Here is a 20763-nt window from a genome sequence, read left to right as displayed (position 1 = left end):
CAGTAGTGGTCAATGTGGGTATGCAAGTGCATTGCAGGGTTTAAGCCCATTTATGAAAAAGTTCAAGCCAAACCCAGCTGTTTTCACTCACAGCCACCTTTAATGGTGCAGAGCCTGTAATATAAACTGTGAAGAGACATCGGAGTTACAAGTGGTACATGTTATCACTTGGCCTATTGGTAGAGAGGCCAGTGTAAATTTAAGACTTACACGGAGTAGCTGCATAGGAGTGGTCTGCATGTGTTGTGTTCCTGTCTGCTCCAGCATAATGCTGGGCTTTTGCTGATGCTGTCCAGGCTACTTTCATGTAAACCATTATTTAATATCTTAATAATTTTCATTTTGTTTCTTTATATTTCATTGTCAGTGTGCATCTGATGACTGTATGAGTGACACAGGTTAGACTGAATGAGTTTAATGTAATTTGCAGGAAACAAAGCCAAAATACAAATCTCTTGCAGGTTTTCCTGCTGCATGATAGCACCTGACTGAAATCCTGTTCTCACTACAAAGCAAAGTTGTTCTGTTGACCGTAGGCCACGCTGGACCTTAAATATTAAGTCTTAAAGAAGTCAGTCAGGTCCTGCATGAATTAGGGGAAACCGTTTTTGTACAGCCTCACACCTTTTTCACTTCCAAACCCTGCCATGTTTTGTTAGCAAAGGTTTGCTGCTTGAACACAGGCTGGCTCTTGGTTATACCAGTGTCATTCTGAACTAATGCCATTTAGTGTTTTAGAATTGCTTCGTATTATGCTTGCATACCTGTCAGGGAGACTTTGAGTTGCCTGAACTGAGCAGATGATTTATCCTTCTCTGACACACAGGGTCAGGAATGTCAGTGCCGAGTTGCTCCAGGGAGGTCTGGCATTCATTTATGTTTAAGCCACTGTCTCTGAGGATGGAAGACAATAGCAAATTTGTATTGCTGTATCATCATGCATTTCTAGGTCGAGATTCCACTCCCAGTGCTAGCCGTGGCATGAACGTGGTATGTTATTGCTGTCCTTGGAAAGGTTACTGGTTTGATTCCAGCTTCCTGGTCTACATCATTCTGCTGATGTGTTTTTCTGTGGTCAGCACACACCTATTGACTCAGTATCCCTCTACTGCAGATGAAGATTTTATTTTAAAATCAATGAAGAATTTATAACAAAGGTTTACGACTGATTCTTTTCCAATTTTTTAATTCTTAAGTAGGAAATCAATGCTTACAACAATGACTTTGATGTCCATTCTTCAGCATGGGCATCAGTCTCCTGCCAACCTGTCATTTTTTATTGCATCGGTGAGTTGCAGTGTGTTTGGCTCCCCACAGTAACATCTAGGTTAATTAGTTTAGGTATTGAAAACCAGGACTGGAGAACTGAAAAGCATGACTTGCCTGAGGCATGTTTCACTGTGTTGCTGAGGTTCCGCTGTGGTGTCCTGGAATTACAAGTTTACAAAGAACAGCGGGGATATCTGTGCCCGCTCAGATGAGAAGGTTTCAACAAAGAAACAGATACTATAGTTGGGTTTTCTTTTTTTTTTCTTTTTTTTTTTTTTCTTTTTGTCCAGAAAAACTTGAGACAGAAGTAGAATATACGTATTTAATTTAAATTTTCTTAAAAATTGCACAGAGGACTTGTTAGTGTCAGGTCAGAGGTTGGACTCGGTGATCTTGAGGTCTCTTCCAACCTAGAAAATTCTGTGATTCTATGATTCTGTGAAACAATTTGTCAGGAAACAAAAACCTGTCACATCATAAATCCACAGCGCCTGCTGTCACCACTTACCTCTAGCGTGTATGTATCAAGATTAAAATTCACTTAAACAAGCGTTCCTAAATCACCTACAATTGCTTCCCCTGTGGCTCTGTTGCTGGCAGTAGTGTCCCTAGAGCTCAGAGGTAACCCAGCCGTGCCCTCCCTCCTTGTTGGCATGCTTCTCAAAGGGCCAGCTCAGTGAACGTTTCCCAGCATGGAAATACATCTTCTCACCCACTTTAACCCTTATCTGTGTTTTATTTTTGAGTGCATCCTGGATTGGAGCTGGCAGTCCTTTCCCACCAGGCTATCACAGAGGGCCCTGCTGCAGCTGGGCACTGCCAGGGCCTTGTCTCGCAGTGCTTGGGCCTTGCTGCAGGCCCACTCCAACATGGCCTGGCATAGCACATGGCATATTTTGCATGTCAGGAGCAAAATACGGACGGCAAAGCAAAGCTGGGGAGTGTGCCAGGCCCTGCACAAGACTGCAAAAGTACCCAGCCCCTGCTGGCTCGGGCACATGGAAAGCGGTCTGCCCTTAACTCAGCGTGTCCCCCTGAGCTGATGTGAGCAGCTCTCCACCTCTTTCCTTGATAGGAAAGTTTTTTAATGGCTCACTGTGCTTTTGATCTCAGGTTCTGGCTTTGACAGAAACAGGCCCGGCTAGTAGCACAGAATCAGATGAATGAATAGTTCATGAACTGTTCTCCTAATGGCCTGTGGAATTGCCTCCAGAGATGCTTCATGTTTGTCACGGTTCTTGCTTTCCATTACAGCCTCCTTTGATGTAGGTCCCTTCAGTCAGACTGAAGACCAATTATGTCAATTGTGATCCATTCACTGCTAATACTAAATTACGTAAATATCTTCTTCATCATCCACATGCACTGTGGGCACTATTAGGGCAAGTCTACACATGGGAATTATTCTGGAATGATGTGTGAGTTTGTAGCTATTTCACACACCTCCCTAAGCTCTCAATATAACACAAAACACACATTTGCAAACATGAATTAAGCAAAACATCACCAAAGTGCTCAGTCAAGGTTAGAAGTGGCTCCAGGAAGAGCTAGCACCACATTAGGCATCCTGTTCTGCCAAAATCCAGGTGCTGTAGTTCAGCCTGATCTAAAGAAAGCACAGTTTAAAATACCTGTCACTGGCACATCTTAGTGCTGCTGGAAACTAGGAGGGCACTTTCTGTTATGAAGTATGCAGAGTTGATTTGCAGACAGTGCTCGGTGCAGTGAGCGCTTTCATTTCTACTGAACTGGAGCCTACATTTCAGCTGGCTGACCTTAAAAAATAAAATAAAATAAAATAAAATAAAATAAAAAATAAATAAATAAAGTAAATAAAAATGTTAAGGTTAACTTTTAGGGTCAGAAAATAAAAAGAGGATCATCCTGCTTTGAACAACAGAAAATACTGGTGCTCAGAGCTACCTGGTTTTGGCCTCAAGCTGAATCACTTCCTCCATGCTCTACAGCTGAAAATTACAGCTGGGTTCATAATAGTATTGTAACCATCACAGATTTGGCTCCTATACAATCCTGCTGAACATGAATCATTTTACACTTCTTTAGCATGAAATGAATAATACACACAGAGGTAGGGAGGTTTTTCCATTCTTGCATTTAGGAGATTCAGAAATGAAATTGTGTTGCATATAAAACTCATTATCCTTGACTCCTTAGGGAAAAAGGGAGGAATAGATTTGCATTGTGCTCATTTATCTGGCCTCAAATTGTTTGCACTCTCCATTATTACTGACATACTAAAGAAACTTGTTTTCCTGCTGACATGCATTTCTCCAGCAGCACTAGACCACCGCCACTAACAGTAAATACAGGCGTTATGACAGCACCTGAAAGCCTAGTAGGAAAAGATCCTTAGCTGCTGTCATCACTTCATAAACCTCTGCAGAGCTGTAGCAATTTGCATCAGCGGGGCATCTGCCATAGATAATTCTGTTTGCTGAGAAAGGCTGCTGAAGGATGCTCTGGGGCCATTAGCAGCTCCCAGAGCATGCGCTGGAAACCCATGGGGCTCCTTGCTTTGCGTTCAGCTGCTTGGCCATGCATTTCTCCATGCCAGTTCTTACTGTTAGCACAAAGGACAGGTAGCAGCCTGGAAAGTAGTCTACAAAACAATCTAGCTAATGGTGTCTCCACAAAAAGTAAACTACCACCTACGCACAGCAATTTCATGTATTCCCTTCCTTGTTCTACTCATCTCCCCTGTTTGCTCTAGTTCTGCATGCCCACATCAAAAGTACAAGTTCTAATTTCTTTTTTTTTCCATCTGTCCCCCACGCCAAGCACACACTTTCTTGTACATTTGCCAGGGGCTGAGAGAGTCTGCAAACACTCTCTTCTTCAGTGGACAGACAACAGAGGGAATTCCAGATGCAAAGGGAGGAGTTTGACTCAGCTAGGAAGGGTTCAAGGGTACAGCAGCCAGAGGCAACTCACTGTTTTGACTGGGCTGTCAAAACATTCAAATCACTGTACCTGTTTATTCAGTGTCTTATCCCACTTCTATTCATCAAGGGATGCTATACAGTGAATTCATATCAAATCATCACTCTTTCTAGCAAGTTGACTCTTTCTTACCCATTTTGGACCCTCATTTTGACTACTGGATAAAGTACGCCTTGCTTATCCTAAGAGCAGTAATCTTACCAAGCTCCTTTCCTCTTCATTCTTAAGAAAGCCTAAAATGCCAGTTTCGTATATCATTTAACGTAACATCTTTTATTTATTAATTTTAATATTTGCAAGACTTGCTCTGTAAGATGCTCAAAAAAACATCTAGCAAATAAGAAGAACAGGTTTAATCATTCTGCTACAGCAGAGCACACTCCAAATGTGGATTCTTAGAGAAAGGAAGACAGAAGACTTTCTGAGCAAAACAACAGAATCTAGCATTTACAAGGTACAGTGAGTGCCTGCCACCAATCCAGTCTATTCTGCAGACACACATAGGGCCACATCCCCCATCGCTGTTTTCTGGCAATATGGCTGATGATGGGATTAACAGCACCATGCAAGGCTCCATCCCTTGCTCCGTCCATCGGCTGTAGCATCCTTGTAGCCTGCTTTTCTTACACACGTGCTGCCCTGAACTCATGAATGTAATGTAATGTGATGTGATCATAGCCTGTGATTGGAGCAGGTTGATAGCTCCTGGGAAGATTCTGTCTGCGGTCTACACTGATGGATTGTAAGAGCATCACCTCTTGTGCACCGTGCACAAGGCAAAGTGATGCTGGGCAAGACAGCAGAGCTGCTCCCAGCTTGCAGCTTTCTGGTGAACTCCCAGAATACATTTTTTGTTTGGGGAATTCACAGAAATTCCCATGAGACAGAGGGGAAAGCAAATTTATTTTTAAACCTTCTTTTGGTTATATAATTGATAGCTGAAAATCTCTCAGTGTCCTCTCACAGTAGCTAGCACGTCAGCTTGGCCTTCCTCGTGCTGTTACAGAGACTGATGAAAAAATGGTTATCTCAGCTAGAGCCTTACTTTCACTTAATACCTTGAAACTAAGCTTCCTGGAAAAACTGCTTTCATAAGGTAGGTCCTGATCAACAAATACTCTGCACAGAATCTTGACAGTTATTTTCAGAATGTTTGTGCTCAGGTTGCTTTGATCTTAGTTTTGTCAATAACTCCTGCCCCTTTCCAACCCCACTACATGAGAAGGAGCAGGTTTTGTTCTCTGGCCACTGTTGTCCTGGATTGCAAAGCAGGAAATTTGGGAAAACAGCACTCAGCCACATAGCTGGGAGCTAAGTTCCTTGAGGAACAGAACTACAAGTACTGGAATATCTTTCCTAAGGTGAAGACAAGCTTTAAACCTAGCCATTAACAAATCTTGCCTAACAGCAGCTTCCAAAAAATCTTTCAAAGATATTTGACACTGTGTGGTTCAGCACAGTTCAAGTTGAGTCCAAATGGCATAGCTACACAGTAAACTTGACTGATACTGTGTTGAGCTAGTACAGAGACCTCAAACAAGAGAAAGCTAAGCCAAAGAATAGCTCTGTCCAGGTTCAGCTCATGGAAGCAGATCACCATGGTATGAGCTGAGTGAAGAGAGTACTAAGGAGTAGGGTAAACGAACAGGTGGTTGAAAGATCACAGCAGCACCTGGAACAGTTTTACACCTATCAAGGTATGGGTGCCAAAAGGAGCATGGCTAAAAAGGAAGCTGAGGTGCTCCCAGAGCAACAAAGACCTTCCACTGGGTATTCTGGCTATGGAAAATTACTTCTGCATCCAGGTGACTGAAAAGGCTAGCTAGTTATGTGTGACCATAACGGCTACTAATGATTTCTGTTTTCTTCCAAGACTAAGTCCTAATTTCAAAGTAGATCAAGATCCTTGTGATACAGCCATAGGAGAAAACAAAAACAAAACCAAACAAATGAAAAACAGATATTCACTGACTTCTTAGCCTGGCATTGATCAGAAAGAGCCAAGCCTACTCCATCCTCACCCCTACACAAAGTTCACATGGGGAACCTCTTGTCTACAGTACCTGAAAAAAAACAAAACAAAACAAAACAAACAAACAAACAAAAACCTCAAGGATTATGCCCTAAAGAAATCACTGAGGTAATCATCAGCCAGTCTGGATGAAGTGTGTTTAATGGCAATCTCAAAAAAAAATTATACAAAATGAGCAGGCTCTATATCTCTGTATACACCGAAAATGAAGATTTTCACTAAAATAGTTTGTCTTATAAACCATCTTGGGCATCTTGAGTGAAAAGACCTGAAGATAAGCAAAAAACACTATGAAGTGCGTTTTTTCAGTTTGGGGTAGACCAGGAAATAAGCTTCAGAAAGCAACAGTCTGGATTCAGAAACCAAAGCGTAAGAAGAAACCTGTTCATACATATCAGGAAAGAATGCAGCTGATGAGATCACTGGAAGCTTCCAGGTTTTTTCCTCTGAAAACCAAAGATAACCCAAATTGAACAGAGAGAGTACATGCACCTTGAACACCTTCCCTTCTTCCATATATATTGTATAGCCCAGGGCACTGGAGGCAGCTGTGGACACAAAATGCAGTTTTATCAAGGAGCTGTCACTTTAGCCATCCTAGCAGCTGGTAACCCCAGAGGAAAAATTTGGCTTACTGTGACTGAGGAAGCAGGACTTTCTGCACCTTACATACCGCTGCACGGGCTAAGATATACCTCTCATGTAAAAATAGGAATTCCAATTACAGAAATACACATCTCAGAGACTTTGCTGTCATACCAATAGATTTCGGATTCTACATAAATTCTGAATTGACTTTGAGGCTTACTGCATATGATACCAAGGCTTTGGTGACACAGACGTAATTAACATAGCAATGTTTCCTTCTCTTACCATTGCATGGACTTTTCATGATTGCTGCTAGCCAATGCAAAACATTCTGCTTCCTCTTACCTTGGTCTCTCCCTGAGTTGTTCTCATCTGCAGACAGACTGGATGTGCACTAGACTTGTTTACAGTAATTAGCACAACAGGCACCCTGACTGGAGCCTCTGAACCTCAGAGAACACAAACAATGCATCCACAAGCGCCAAGAGGAATGCTCCACTCCCAGCTGTTATTTCTCTGAAACACAGACCTCATATTTGCTTCCCATGTCTAATTAATATTTGTCTAATGTCCATGGTACAGCCACGGACATTGTAGCCTCTTCGAGGCTACATTCAGAGTTCTTTCTCAACTGGATTTTGAAAATAACTGTAATACATTTCAGTGACACTAGAGGGAAGCCAAAATGTTTCAACAACCCTCTAAAAATACAACTCGCAGCCCTAAACACAAAGTTAAGAAACAACAAAAAAAATCTTTAGCATGGTATAGAAAATACCAGTCATACTTACTATAGGTAAAGATGCCAAACAGGTTATTCATTTACAGCATGACTTTGGATTTTTTTCACTGGCAGTCTGCATGCTGTTAGGCTCCACACTGTTCCCTCTGGGTGTTCCCCTGGTGACGCTATGAGCCTGGCTGCTTTCACAGTTGTAACACATCTTCAACAGTGTAAGTTGCTAAAGTGCACTGTAAATACGGGTGGTTAACGTCCGTGTGTTTTCTTCCATATTTGCTGCTTCTGATACAAGTCCTGGTAATTTCTATTCTGCTCATCAGTTGTGTGGTTTTGTGTTTTGTTCAGCATCTGTCACATCACTAAGGCTGTCCAAATGTCCCCCTCACCCACTCCATCTGTCTGTTTGCAAACACTACAGGGAAGGCTCCTTTCACCCAGGATGCTGAGGTAAGACAGATGTAAATGTGGTCAGAGCAAATGTTTACATTCCTGCTCTGACCTGCAGTGAGGCACAGGGCTGTGTTAGGGTACCCCAAAAAGTGCTAGCCATATCTTTGACCAACTTCCCCTTATGTTCCCTCTTCCCCTCTTTCAACTTCTTACTCTTCACTACCCACATTTCCTCCCATACAAGCACCTTTCAACACTAACTGCCTGATTTTGGTGGCCTGATTTCCTGACAGGGTGTTCAATATGGGTGCTCTGATAATTTCCATCCAGGTGGAATTTTTGTTAAATCAGTACATTTGTTACCCACAGCATACTGCTGCTTCTCATCCTGCTGTCTTCTTAAAAAATGACGCAAAGGGTTAAGCATCAGCACACATACCTTAAGGTATCTGTTTATCTTCACTCCCCAGCTAGAGGGGGGAACAAAACAAAACAAAAAAACAACATTTGATATACAAAATAAGCTGATGGTAACACAATGCCAAAAATAGCTTATTATGTTAAGTGCAAGGGAGAAAAGCCTTGATATAAAGCTTGATTGCAACAACATTTCAATTTACCAGTTTAAATACAAGACTTGCATTAAAATATTTCTTGAGATACATCTCTTGCTCTCTAAGGTGATTTTTTTTTAAATTTATATACACATATCCAGTTGTAACACTTGACAGTAGTCTTATGAAGCATTCAAAGAGCATAACTTGATAAGTACACGCTGTAGATATGAATGGTTAATGTCTATGATTTCCTCCTTCAAGGGTTTATAACATTATGTTGAGTACTAGCCTCAGACAGGTGACCAGCCACCTGATGCAGTGTAATACCCCCAAGCCCTTCCCTGAGGTCCCACAGTCCAAGCCTCCAATGCTCACTGGATCCAGATGGTGTTGCCTCTTTCTGGTCTGCGAGGCTCTACCGTAAGTTCTCCAAAAGTGGAGAAAAACTGCTCCATTTCCTTCTGCAGCATGTCATTCCTCTTCTCCGCATCTTCTTTGGCCCGTTCTGCATTACGCATTTTGATTTCTACCATTGTGAACTTCTTCCGCTCTTGATCCAGCTCTTCGTGTAGGGCCATCAGTTCAGTCTCCAAGGTGAGATTTCTCTGCTCCAAGCTGCAGAAACCGAAATAAAAGCAAAGAGCTCCTGAACAGCACTCCTTCCATTCCCTTGTGCAGAAATGCACACCACCACAAACTCATGCATTTGCCTTTTCAATTACAAAGCTTGGATTGAATTTCCAAGAAGTGTATCTTATATGTATCTTGTAACTGTCTTCATCAATGATCCCTTCCCATAGGGCACTCTCTCCTCCATAGCTCGTTTAGAAAATGCATGATGGCAGCCACTGGTTACAGTGCACAGTGGCAAATAGCTTCATGTAATTCTCCAGCAAACAGCCTAAGTAAGCCTTTTACTTCTGGAAGTGTTGACACCCAGCTCCCACTGTAGTTGCACTAATTTAATGTAAAAGGTCAGAGTAACTCCCCAAATACCTTTATTTTGCAACCCAGGTTTCTCAGTTGATTTATCTACTGTATTTGTACTTATGAATACAGATTGACAATTCAAAAACAAAACAAAACAAAACAAACAAAAAACCCTGCAATCAACCTGGCTTGTTTTTTGTCCTAAAAAGTTACCCTATTTTTGATCTATTTATCATTTTATCTAACATAGCGACCTTGTGTTTGAGAAGACTGTGCACTACTTGTACACAAAGACATGGCTCCCCCATGTCCTCTTTAACAGGCCTGATCTTTGAAGGAAAGACTCAGGCAAAGCAGCAGTGCAGAAATGGGACTGTGAGCACAGGTAACTTCCAGATGTATCCCTGTCTGACTAGGAACAGGGACTCTGGAGAGAGGTTAGAACAGTCTCCCAGTCCCAAAATTTACAGGTGGAGTAATGCAAGACTGATTTCACTGAAAGGTGAAGCCCAGTTGTACCTCAGTCTCTGGAGGACAGACATCAAGCAATGAAATCATTGCAAGAGCCTACTGATTTTATCAGTCAGATTCCACACAAACTCCTAAGGTTCTGGCTTTATTTCTGGTGCAGTGTAGTGTGTTGCAACAGAGGCAAACAGCTGCTCTGAAACAAACCCAACTGGATCATGATACCAGAAAACCAATCCCATACGCCAGCAAACTCAGTGCAGAGCATGCAGTGATCACAGCTAGTGCAGATTTTTAGCAACCCGTAAGAGAGGGAACCTCTTTTCTCTGCAAGAGCTGATCAGATGGCAGAGCCAAACCATCTTACCTCTTTAACCTTGTCTCATACTCTAGTTTTTGTTTGGCCATCTCTTGCTTCAAGCTGGACACCAGGCTGTGGAGAGCACTGTGGTTGTTAGTACTGTTGGCCACAAATGTTTCGCTGTTATCACTGCTACTGGTGGCCCGGCTGCTGTGGCCCCCCACGCTCCTTCGGTCACTTTTGTTCTCATAGTCACCCGGGTTGGAGAGGTCTTCGTTTGGTGGTCCATCCAGCACAGAGTCTTCAAAGTTCCCCGCAAAGAAGTCCTGCTCGGGGCAGGTGGTGGTGGATGAACGACAGGAGGTGGAGTGCTCGGGGAGGGATATTTCACAAGACGACGTTGACCAGGTAGCACTGTCCACACTCTGTTTGTCGTCAGAGTTCACCATGGAGAACTGCTGGTGGACGTTGTCGTAGGTGGAGAGCCTGTTGTGCTGCCCCGACTCGCTGACTGAATCCTTTTGCTTGTTGTCCCTCAGTGTGACATAGCCATTGGGCGCCCAGCCCGCGGCCCGGTTGTTGAGGGTGGTGGGGAGCCCGTCAGTGCTAGAAACACCCATCCGCACACCGCCATTCTGCATGCTCTGTGTGCCCATCTTAGTCACTGCTCCTTTCAGGGAGGACGTTCTCCTGCTCTGCAGGGTGCAGTTGGGTAAGGTCTGGCTCTTCTCCTGGCCCTCCACAGAGCTGCTGAACGACCCGTTGGTGACTATGCCACTGCCTTTATTAAAAGCTGGATTTTTTTTCACCATGAGCGGTGGGCTTCTGGTGACATCTAATTTCTGGATGCTGTTCCTGGGGCTATTTGTCTTGCTCCCTGGCTGTGCAGTTGGAGATTCATTGTCCACGCTTCCCCTTTGGGGAGACTCAGGTTTATCCCAGGAGCAGCGCCTCACTGCCGTCTCCTTGGTGTTGTTATTCTCCTTGTTCTGCAGCTGCCCCACGATTGCTTTCTTTGGCATCTCATTGTTATTGTTGCACACCTCAGGTCCCATCTCAGGGTCTGTGTCCTTGGGAAACAGCTCTTCATGCTTGCTTATCATCACTGACATCAGCTGCTGGACTACTACCGTACCTGAAAGAAGGCACCAAGCAAGGTTATTAATGACCTGTTTTATTTAGAGCATAAATGCATTTTATGGGTCAAATTCCACAAATATTTAGCAAAAAATCAATTTACACAAACATTTACTTAGTATGTCCACCTGTATGACACCCTGAATCTATAGAACATGCCTGAAATTCATCTGGCCAGCAGGTCAGATGAGCACCACCTCTTCCTTCCATCAAAACTAGCCAGCACGCCTCACAGACCCCCAAACAACCACAATTTTTGGAAAGGAGCTACTACTGTGGCAGTTATTGCATCCCAAGAAGACCACAGAAGGAGATAATGAGTAGTAAAGAATAATGCCATTATATGTGATGTGTTTCAATGTGGAAATCACTTAAAACCAAAGTCTCATTCTGGCTAAGCACTTTCATGTAGTAGATTAATAGGAAGGGGGCAGGCGAGGGATTCACATTACTGCAACACAGAAGATTTAGTCTGGAGCAAAACCTCAATGATGTGATGGAGTTTATTTCATGTGAATGCCTTTAACCAGTACACAGTGAGACTAGATGCAAGCAGGACACTGCCACATTATGGCATGGTAAGGAACTTAGATAGAACCACAGCTTGCTACTTGCTTTAATAAATGACTGCATCTCCAATAACCCCTTGGTGTGCACACCCCTTGACTGCACTGCAGTTTACTTGCTACCATTTATAACTGGACTTGGGATAATAAAGATGTGCAACTATTATTTCTTTAAACTGAACCTCATTAAGGACTATTAAGAATCTTTCAGGAACAAGGTCAAGGTAGTTAGAACAACCATCCCATTTTTAAACTCCTGCAGAGCTTTCAGAGGTAGGCTGTGCTCTTTTCATCAGTAGTTTCCCACTGTGCAATATCAACTGCTTGGAATACTTGGAATATCCTTATAACCTAGCCTTTTAAAATACAACTACTAAGAGATAAATCAGGCAGGTACTTGGAAACAGTTTTTTAGTGTTTTTGTGTGTTTGTTTGCTAAGGCAAAATCATGCATTAGAGGAATCATGCAGCAGGAAAATTCACTTAGTAATTCCCCTGGCAGGTGTAGCTGTATTCCTTCAGAACACAGCTGCACTGTTCAATGTGCAGCCTCTCTTAAGAGTTCCTGTACATTTAATTACGTGCAGCCTAACTGGACATCAGCACCATCTCATGTCAAATCTTAAAGATTATACCTAAGGAGAAGTCATAAATCTGTTTAAGTAAAGCTGTTTCTCATGAGTAAAAAAAAACAATAAATTATTTCCCTTCAGTGAGTATAGTAACCATGCCATCTTCTACAGCAGCCACCACCGTTTTAGGCTGTTGAGAAGCAGAATGCAGAAGTTTCTTCAGTCATTGCAAAAACAGTATTTTGTTTCCACTCACTTAAAACATCTTTCTTGCTCAAACTTTAACAAAAAAACTCCTCTCAGCAGCCAGTTCTAAAAAAATACAGACCCAGAAGATACCTTTTTTTTTTTTTTCTTCCCAATTATTAAATGAGTGGCTAACTCCTTTTCCCATCCCAATGGGATTTCCCATCTCCCATGGGGAGACGATGTAAGATGCCTAAAAGAGGGCTTCAAGGACACTGTGAAGCTTATCTCTGCACCCCAATGTCCAATGGTCATGATGGATTTGAGAGAAGTATCTACAGAAATGAGGGGTAAGCCACAAATGTAATTTTAAGGGTACTTGAAGCTGCAAAGATTGATGATACTCATGCACAGTCACAGCAAATATGCATGTAAATTAGACACCTGCCCTTGCAAAGCCTTTTGAGTCAATTGCATGATCAAACCATTCCCTATGACAATGAGAACCCAGATATGACAGTGCAGATGGCAACTAAAAAGCCTTTCCAAATTAGAAATTCCTGGCTTGTTTAAGCCACTGTTCAGAGTACTGTTCAGCTGCCCTGGGTATTCACCACTTTTGTTACATGATTTGGAAACACCATGTTTCTGTCTTCAGCAACACACTTGTTGTGTTGACAAATGGAAAGAGTAGGAATTGCAGGACCTCAAAAGAAGAAGAACAACAAAAAAAAGTAAATAAAGAAAGTCTATGGGGAATTATTATATCTGGAAAAGAGGAAAATCATCAAAGAAAAAAATAAATCCACACACTCCCGAACAAACCAATCACAAACTACCTTTTCAAATTTTGGTAAAACTGTCAGTGCCAGGTCAATGTACAATCCTAATTTCTGAGAAAGTTAAGCAAACCATACATACTAAGAAACTAGTGGTTGGAGGGAGAAAAGGCACCGTGTAATTTATGAAGAATGAAAACCATAAGGTTTAAAAAAAAACCAACTAACTGTGACAGTGATATTAGTTTTAATCACAGCAAAAGGTTACAGCTAGACACTGCTGTAAATAACAGAGTGCAGCCATTTGATCACTGTTGTGTAAGAAGGCGTGCAATACTTCTCTGCCTTCTGGGGGATTCTACATGGGTCACTGCAGTATGAACCTGCACCAACTTTGTCCTTAAAAACTGCAGGTGAAATATTAACTGCACCTCTATCACATGTGCTGAATAAGAACATGCCACATTTGCAGCAAGTGTTTAGAGGAAAAGTACATTTTTAATTAAGTTGCCACGGCAGCAGGATTTAATGCAAAATCTGTTTGCAATACTGTAAATGTCAGTCACTTTTACAGTATCTTGCAAGATTTAATCCAGCAGTTTCTTCACATTGAAGAACACTGTGTCCATAGAGACAAATATATATTTACTGTTCATACAGCAGAGACTGGTATGTACTGTTTGTAAATCTAAAGATATCCTTTCTACCTCAGGTTAATTATAGTCAACTCACCCTCCATGATAGTCAAAGGATCTTCCACTTTAGGGCGGAGGATGTTGGGTCCAAAAACAGTAGCCAGATTCTGCACACTCATTTTATTTACACCTGAATAAGACTGGACTTCATCAAGGAATCTGCGTGAAAGAAAAATGCCTTTGAGGAACATTTAAAAAGGGAGGAAAGAAAAACAATCAAAATGTACGGTATTTTCTTAACACTGCTGAAGTATTCCATTCCACATCCTCATGGAATATCATGAAAGCTCAAGGCTATTCTCCTCAGCATTTTTTTTTTTTTTTGAAAATTATACCTCAATAAAAAAAATAAATCTCACTCTGAATTAACTTTAAGCTAACTCTCTTGAAGATGGCTACTTTCTCCAGCATATTCAATCAATTATTTGACTCATATTTTCAAAATGCAAACACAAACAACTAATTAATTTTCATAACTGTTTAAGTTTATACTCTTTTTTTTTTTTTTTTTTTCTTTTGAATGCTGGGAATTTCCTTTAAGTTCACAAATTGCAACTCTTGAAGACTTGTTTTTAAGATCTTATATGTTTCCACACAACTATTCTACCAGACGTGTGCAGTGTTCAGTGACACCATGCTTCAGGAGTGCAGGGCTAAGGCCAGTAACTGTAGCTAGAAATGGGAAAACAAGGGTCCTATGAAGCAGACAGTATATATATATATTTACTTCTGCCTTTCTTATATTCTCACAAGAGCACTTACCTACAGATGTATTTCAGGAGATTATAATTGACAGCTGGCAGGCTCTTTACTTGCTTCACCAATTCTTTCAGGCCCTATATATGCAGTTTAAAACACAGTGGGGAAGCAGTTTTCTTAGTATTTTGCTACAGAGACTGAGAAAATGTCAGCAATTCCAATTACAAGACAATAAACACATCACTGAAGCTGCAGTAGTAAGACAAATGCTATACGTTACCATCGGAAACAGCTTGTAGAACCCATTTTGAGGTGAGAAGGCTATATTCTGCTAACAAGGGTTAACTCTGGATAAAAATACATACATATATAACTGACTTGGTTTCATCCCATCTTGCCCTCTGCCTTTGCTCTTTCTTATTTTGACCAGCAGCTCCATTCCTCCTCCTGATGATAAGAAGGCTGAGGCTTCGAGGAACAGTTCTGGTTCGAATTAGTTGGTGTTTTCAGATGACAAACTATATATATGAATATATGAACCTAGTTCTGGTCCATACTAGAAACAGGTAATAAACAGCTATTCCAGTTTGTGCCCATCTTGGGAATGAAATGAGCAGAACTGCACACTAATTTCTGTGCTCAGTGGAAACAGCCCGTCTACGGTCCTTGCCAACCAGTGCCTTTAAACTCTTGTTCAGTATTGGGCAGGCATTAAATGAAGGCTCAGAAAAGAGAGGGCCCCTCAGAAAGGAGGGACTCATACCCCTCTCAATTAGAGGGTTAGGGAGGGGAACATCTGTACATATACAGCACTTAGATGTATGCAAGTTGATGGGGATGGATGGGATCCACCTGAGGGTACTGAGAGAGCTGGCCAAGCCACTCTTCATCATTTATCAGCAGTCCTCGCTATCAGGGAAGGTCCCAGTTGAATGGCGGCTAGCAAACGTGACGCCCATCTACAAGAAAGGCCAGAAGGTGGACACGGAAAACTATAGGCCTGTCAGTCTGACTGGTGTCGGGGAAGCTTATGGAGCAGGTTATCTTGAGTGTCATCACGTGGCACTTGCAGGGCAAGCAGGTGATCATAGAATCATAGAATCATAGAATATCCTGAGTTGGAAGGGACCCTTAAGGATCATCAAGTCCAACTCTTGACACCGCACAGGTCTACCCAAAAGTTCAGACCATGTGACTAAGTGCACAGTCCAATCTCTTCTTAAATTCAGCCAGGCTCGGTGCAGTGACCACTTCCCTGGGGAGCCTGTTCCAGTGTGCAACCACCCTCTCTGTGAAGAACCCCCTCCTGACGTCCAGCCTAAATTTCCCCTGCCTCAGCTTAACCCCGTTCCCGCGGGTCCTGTCACTAGTGTTAATGGAGAAAAGGTCTCCTGCCTCTCGACACCCCCTTACGAGGAAGTTGTAGACTGTGATGAGGTCTCCCCTCAGCCTCCTCTTCTCCAGGCTGAACAGGCCCAGTGACCTCAGCCGTTCCTCGTACGTCTTCCCCTCCAGGCCTTTCACCATCTTCGTAGCCCTCCTCTGGACACTTTCCAACAGTTTCATGTCCTTTTTATACTGTGGTGCCCAGAACTGCACACAGTACTCGAGGTGAGGCCGCACCAGCGCAGAGTAGAGCGGGACAATCACCTCCCTTGACCTACTAGCGATGCCGTGCTTGATGCACCCCAGGACACGGTTGGCCCTCCTGGCTGCCAGGGCACACTGCTGGCTCATATTCAACTTGCTGTCTACCACGACCCCCAGATCCCTCTCTTCCAGGCTGCTCTCCAGCGTCTCATCGCCCAGTCTGTACATGCAGCCAGGGTTTCCCCGTCCCAGGTGCAGGACCCGGCACTTGCTCTTATTGAACTTCATGCGGTTGGTGATCGCCCAGCTCTCCAACCTGTCCAGATCCCTCTGTAAGGCCTTTACGCCCTCATTTGAGTCCACAACTCCTCCAAGTTTGGTGTCATCAGCAAACTTGCTCAAAATACCCTCTATTCCTACATCCAGATCGTTTATAAAAATATTGAAAAGTACCGGCCCTAAAATGGAGCCTTGAGGGACCCCACTGGTGACCGCCCGCCAGCCTGACGCAGCCCCATTTACCATAACCCTTTGGGCCCTGCCCGTTAGCCAATTGCTCACCCATCGTATGATGTTTTTATTTAGCTGTATGGTGGACATTTTGTCCAGTAGGATCCTATGGGAAACCGTGTCAAAAGCCTTGCTGAAGTCCAAAAAAATCACATCAGCTGGTTTCCCTTGGTCCACCATACGGGTGATCTTATCATAAAAGGAAATCAGGTTAGTTAGGCAGGACCTACCCTTCACAAACCCATGCTGGCTGGGACCAATGACTGCTCTGTCCCCCAGGTGCGCCTCAATAAGTCCGAGAACCAACTTCTCCATGATTTTACCAGGCACTGACGTGAGACTGACAGGCCTGTAATTGCTAGGGTCTTCTTTCTGACCCTTCTTGAAAATTGGCACAACATTTGCCAGCTTCCAGTCTACCGGGACCTCTCCAAATTCCCAGGATCGTTGAAAAATAATTGAGAGAGGTTCCGCGATGACGTCCGCCAGCTCTTTCAGCACCCGGGGATGAATCCCATCCGGACCCATGGACTTGTAGGGATCCAGGTGGAATAGCAAATCCCGCACACGTTCAGGGTCAGTTGGGAGTTTGTCATCCCCACCGTCCCGGCCCTCCAGCTCAGGGCACCCTGGGTCCCGAAGCCCATCATCGGCATTGAAGACAGAGGCAAAGAAGGCGTTAAGCGTCTCTGCTTTGCCTATGTCATCGTCTGTGAGGAGACCTTCCCTATCAAGGAGCGGCCCTATGTATTCTTTAGTTCTCCTTTTTCCATTTACATATCTAAAAAAACCCTTTTTATTTTCTCTCACAGACACAGCCAGCTTCAACTCTAGCTGTGCTTTGGCCACTCGAACTTTCTCCCTACAAACACGAACAGCATCCCTGTATTCTTTCCATGACGCCTGGCCCTCCTTCCAGTAGCGAAACACTCTCTGTTTCCGCCTAATCTCCATTAGAACATTCCTGGTCAGCCACGCCGGCCTCCTTCCCCGCCTGCCTGACTTGCGATATTTTGGAATTGCCTGATCTTGTGCTTCTAGGAGGCATCGCTTAAAGAGTGACCAGCACTGGTGGACATCGAGGCCTTCAAGAGCAGTTTCCCAGGGGACCTTGCTGACTAGTTCCCTGAGCAGCCTGAAGTCCGCTTTCCCCATATCTAGGGATGAGGTTTTGGTGGCACTTTTCCTTCTGTCACCATAAAAATTGAACTCAACCACTTCATGGTCGCTATGGCCGAGGCGGCCACCAATCACCACATCTCCCACCAGACCCTCTCTGTTTACTAGCAACAGGTCTAGGAGGGCACCTTTCCTAGTTGGCTCCGTTAGCACCTGCACCAAGAAGTTATCATCTAGGTGCTTCATGAACCTCCTGGACTTGCTCGTGTCAGCTGTGTGGCACTCCCAGTTAACGTCCGGCAAGTTGAAGTCCCCCATAAGGACAAGGGGAGTTAATCTCGAGGCCTCTCTTAGTTCTGTAAAGAATAATTTATCGGCGCTATCGTCCTGGCCAGGCGGTCTGTAATAGACTCCCACAACGACATCCCCTTTATTCGTTCGTCCCTTGATCCTTACCCAGAGGCTCTCAACTTTGCCATCGCCGACCTGAAGTTCCACACAGTCCAGCCCCTGCTTCACATACATCGCCACCCCACCACCTCGCCTACCCTGCCTGTCCCTCCTGAAGAGCCTGTAACCATCTATCGCAACACCCCAGTCACAGGACTCGTCCCACCAGGTTTCGCTTATGCCGATGATGTCGTAGTTGCGGGACTGGGCCAGGACTTCTAGCTCATCTATTTTATTCCTCATACTGCGTGCGTTCGTGTAAAAGCATTTCAAGTGCGTCTCCTTACACTCAGCACCTTGTGGATCTGAACAAAGGACCTCACTGGCACACAGCCCCTCTGATTCTAGCGTACCATCCCTTAGGTCTTCACCGGCGCGCCTGGTTTTAGCCCCTTCCCCCTTCGACTCTAGTTTAAAGCCCTATCTATCAGCCCTGCCAACTCCTGGTCAGGCCCAGTCAGCATGGGTTTATGAAAAGCACCTCGAGTACTGTGTTCAGTTTTGGGCCCCTCACTACAGGAAGGACATGGAGGTGCTCAAGTGAGCTCAGAGAAGGGCGACGAAGCTAGTGAGGGGTCTGGAGAACAAGTCTTACAAGGAGCAGCTGAGGGAGCTGGGCTTGTTCAGCCTGGAGAAAAGGAGGCTCAGGGGTGACCTTATCGCTCTCTACAGGTACCTTAAAGGAGGCTGTAGCGAGGTGGGGGTTGGTCTGTTCTCCCACGTGCCTGGTGACAGGACGAGGGGGAATGGGCTAAAGTTGCGCTAGGGGAGACTTAGGTTGGATATGAGGAAGAATTTCTTTACCAAAAGGCTTGTGAGGCATTGGAATGGGCTGCCCAGGGAAGTGGTGGAGTCACCATCCCTGGAAGTCTTGAAAAGATGTTTAGATGTAGAGCTTAGTGATATGGTTTAGTGGAGGACTGGTTAGTGTTAGGTCAGAGGTTGGACTAGGGGACCTCTTGGAGGTCTCTTCCAACCTAGACGATTCTGTGATTCTGTGAAAGGCTCCAGTTCTAGCAGTATTTGAAATGTCAAAATGCAACTAAACATAAATAATAACCTTAGGAAGTTAGAGGAAAAGACTGCAATCAGAAGAATGAGACGATTTATATTTACTTGGAAGAAAAAATATCTGACTGACTTGAATACCCATAAACACACAGAACAATGTAAAATTAAGCACTTAATTTCATTTAGTACTTCTTCAGACTAATATACAGTACCCTATGCCACTGAAGGGCACATAGATGAACAAAATAGGGGTTCTGTCACATACTATGTTATGCAAATGTAAAGAATTTTTGAAGGTGGCCTACTTCAGACATCTTTATGATGCCTTCTGATTCAATAATAGGCAATGAATAGAGTCCTTTGGTCTTTAAGCAAAAGTTAGTAAAATGTGTCATCCTAAAATGCTTAGAAGAAAATTACCCCTCATTTATTTGCAAGAGTTGAACAGCAGCTCCTAAAACCCTACCTCTTACAGTTCAGGATAATGATCCATTGAAAGAAAACAAGGTGTCTTCCATGCAAGCTGGAAGTTATTGACCACAGTGATGTTCATTTGAACTGGTTTTGGTGACATGGAATAAATACAGCAAAGGGTATGTTGTGTTTTGTTTCAGACTTCCAAACACATCAGTAGCAACAACTTTCATACATAGATGGCGTCAATTAATTGAAGCACGTCTTAAATTAGGATAGATAATCAGCACCTTCTCTCCTTCTCAAAATTGTAACAGGTTATAACATGCTAGCCTTTTAATTCATCATACTACTCGAAGTGCAAACTCACCGTTTCTTCCTCCTTGCTGAGCATCTTGGCACAGGAAAGAAAATCTTCATATTTTGCGTATGGTATGACTGGCTCTGGGAGTTCCCTTAGGTACAGCTTCAGCAGTGACGCCACTGTGTGCACATCTGTATTGCTGTTGGGTTGGAATACAGTAGGTCCTCAGTGTCAACCAGGAGAATGCAACTTACAGGCTAAAAGCTGCATAACATTTTGATCGTCATCCCAGATTTTACTGTCAGCATTATATATATTTATAGACCATATCTGTGATCTGGTTTCAGTTTTATTGTCCTATAAAGAACTTAGAAGGGTACCTGTAAACAACAGTCCATCAACTCTGTTGAGGTATTATTATAAATAATTACAAATTGGGCCCAATTTGCAGACATAGGTGTTGAGATCCCAGCTGTCATTTACAGGCATCTCA

General features: G+C 43.5%; 1 protein-coding gene across 3 annotated transcripts in view; it reads right to left on the bottom strand.

Moving 5' to 3' along the window:
• Positions 1-6444: 6444 nt before the first annotated feature.
• Positions 6445-20763, bottom strand: part of ARHGAP24 (Rho GTPase activating protein 24) — a 168801-nt gene continuing 154482 nt past the window's right edge. For all 3 annotated transcript variants that reach the window (XM_084285504.1, XM_084285505.1, XM_084285506.1), the window contains 5 exons: positions 20337-20469; positions 14936-15009; positions 14211-14332; positions 10305-11373; positions 6445-9154 (listed from right to left, as the gene is read on the bottom strand). In XM_084285504.1, coding sequence (XP_084141630.1) covers positions 8911-9154; positions 10305-11373; positions 14211-14332; positions 14936-15009; positions 20337-20469 — 1642 coding nt within the window. In that variant the 3' untranslated portion in view covers positions 6445-8910. The remainder of the gene's footprint in view (positions 9155-10304; positions 11374-14210; positions 14333-14935; positions 15010-20336; positions 20470-20763) is intronic.

This window comes from Netta rufina, assembly GCF_964035555.1.
Source record: "Netta rufina genome assembly, chromosome: 4".
Lineage (NCBI taxonomy): Eukaryota > Metazoa > Chordata > Aves > Anseriformes > Anatidae > Netta > Netta rufina.
This window is presented reverse-complemented; position numbering and strand designations above follow the sequence as displayed.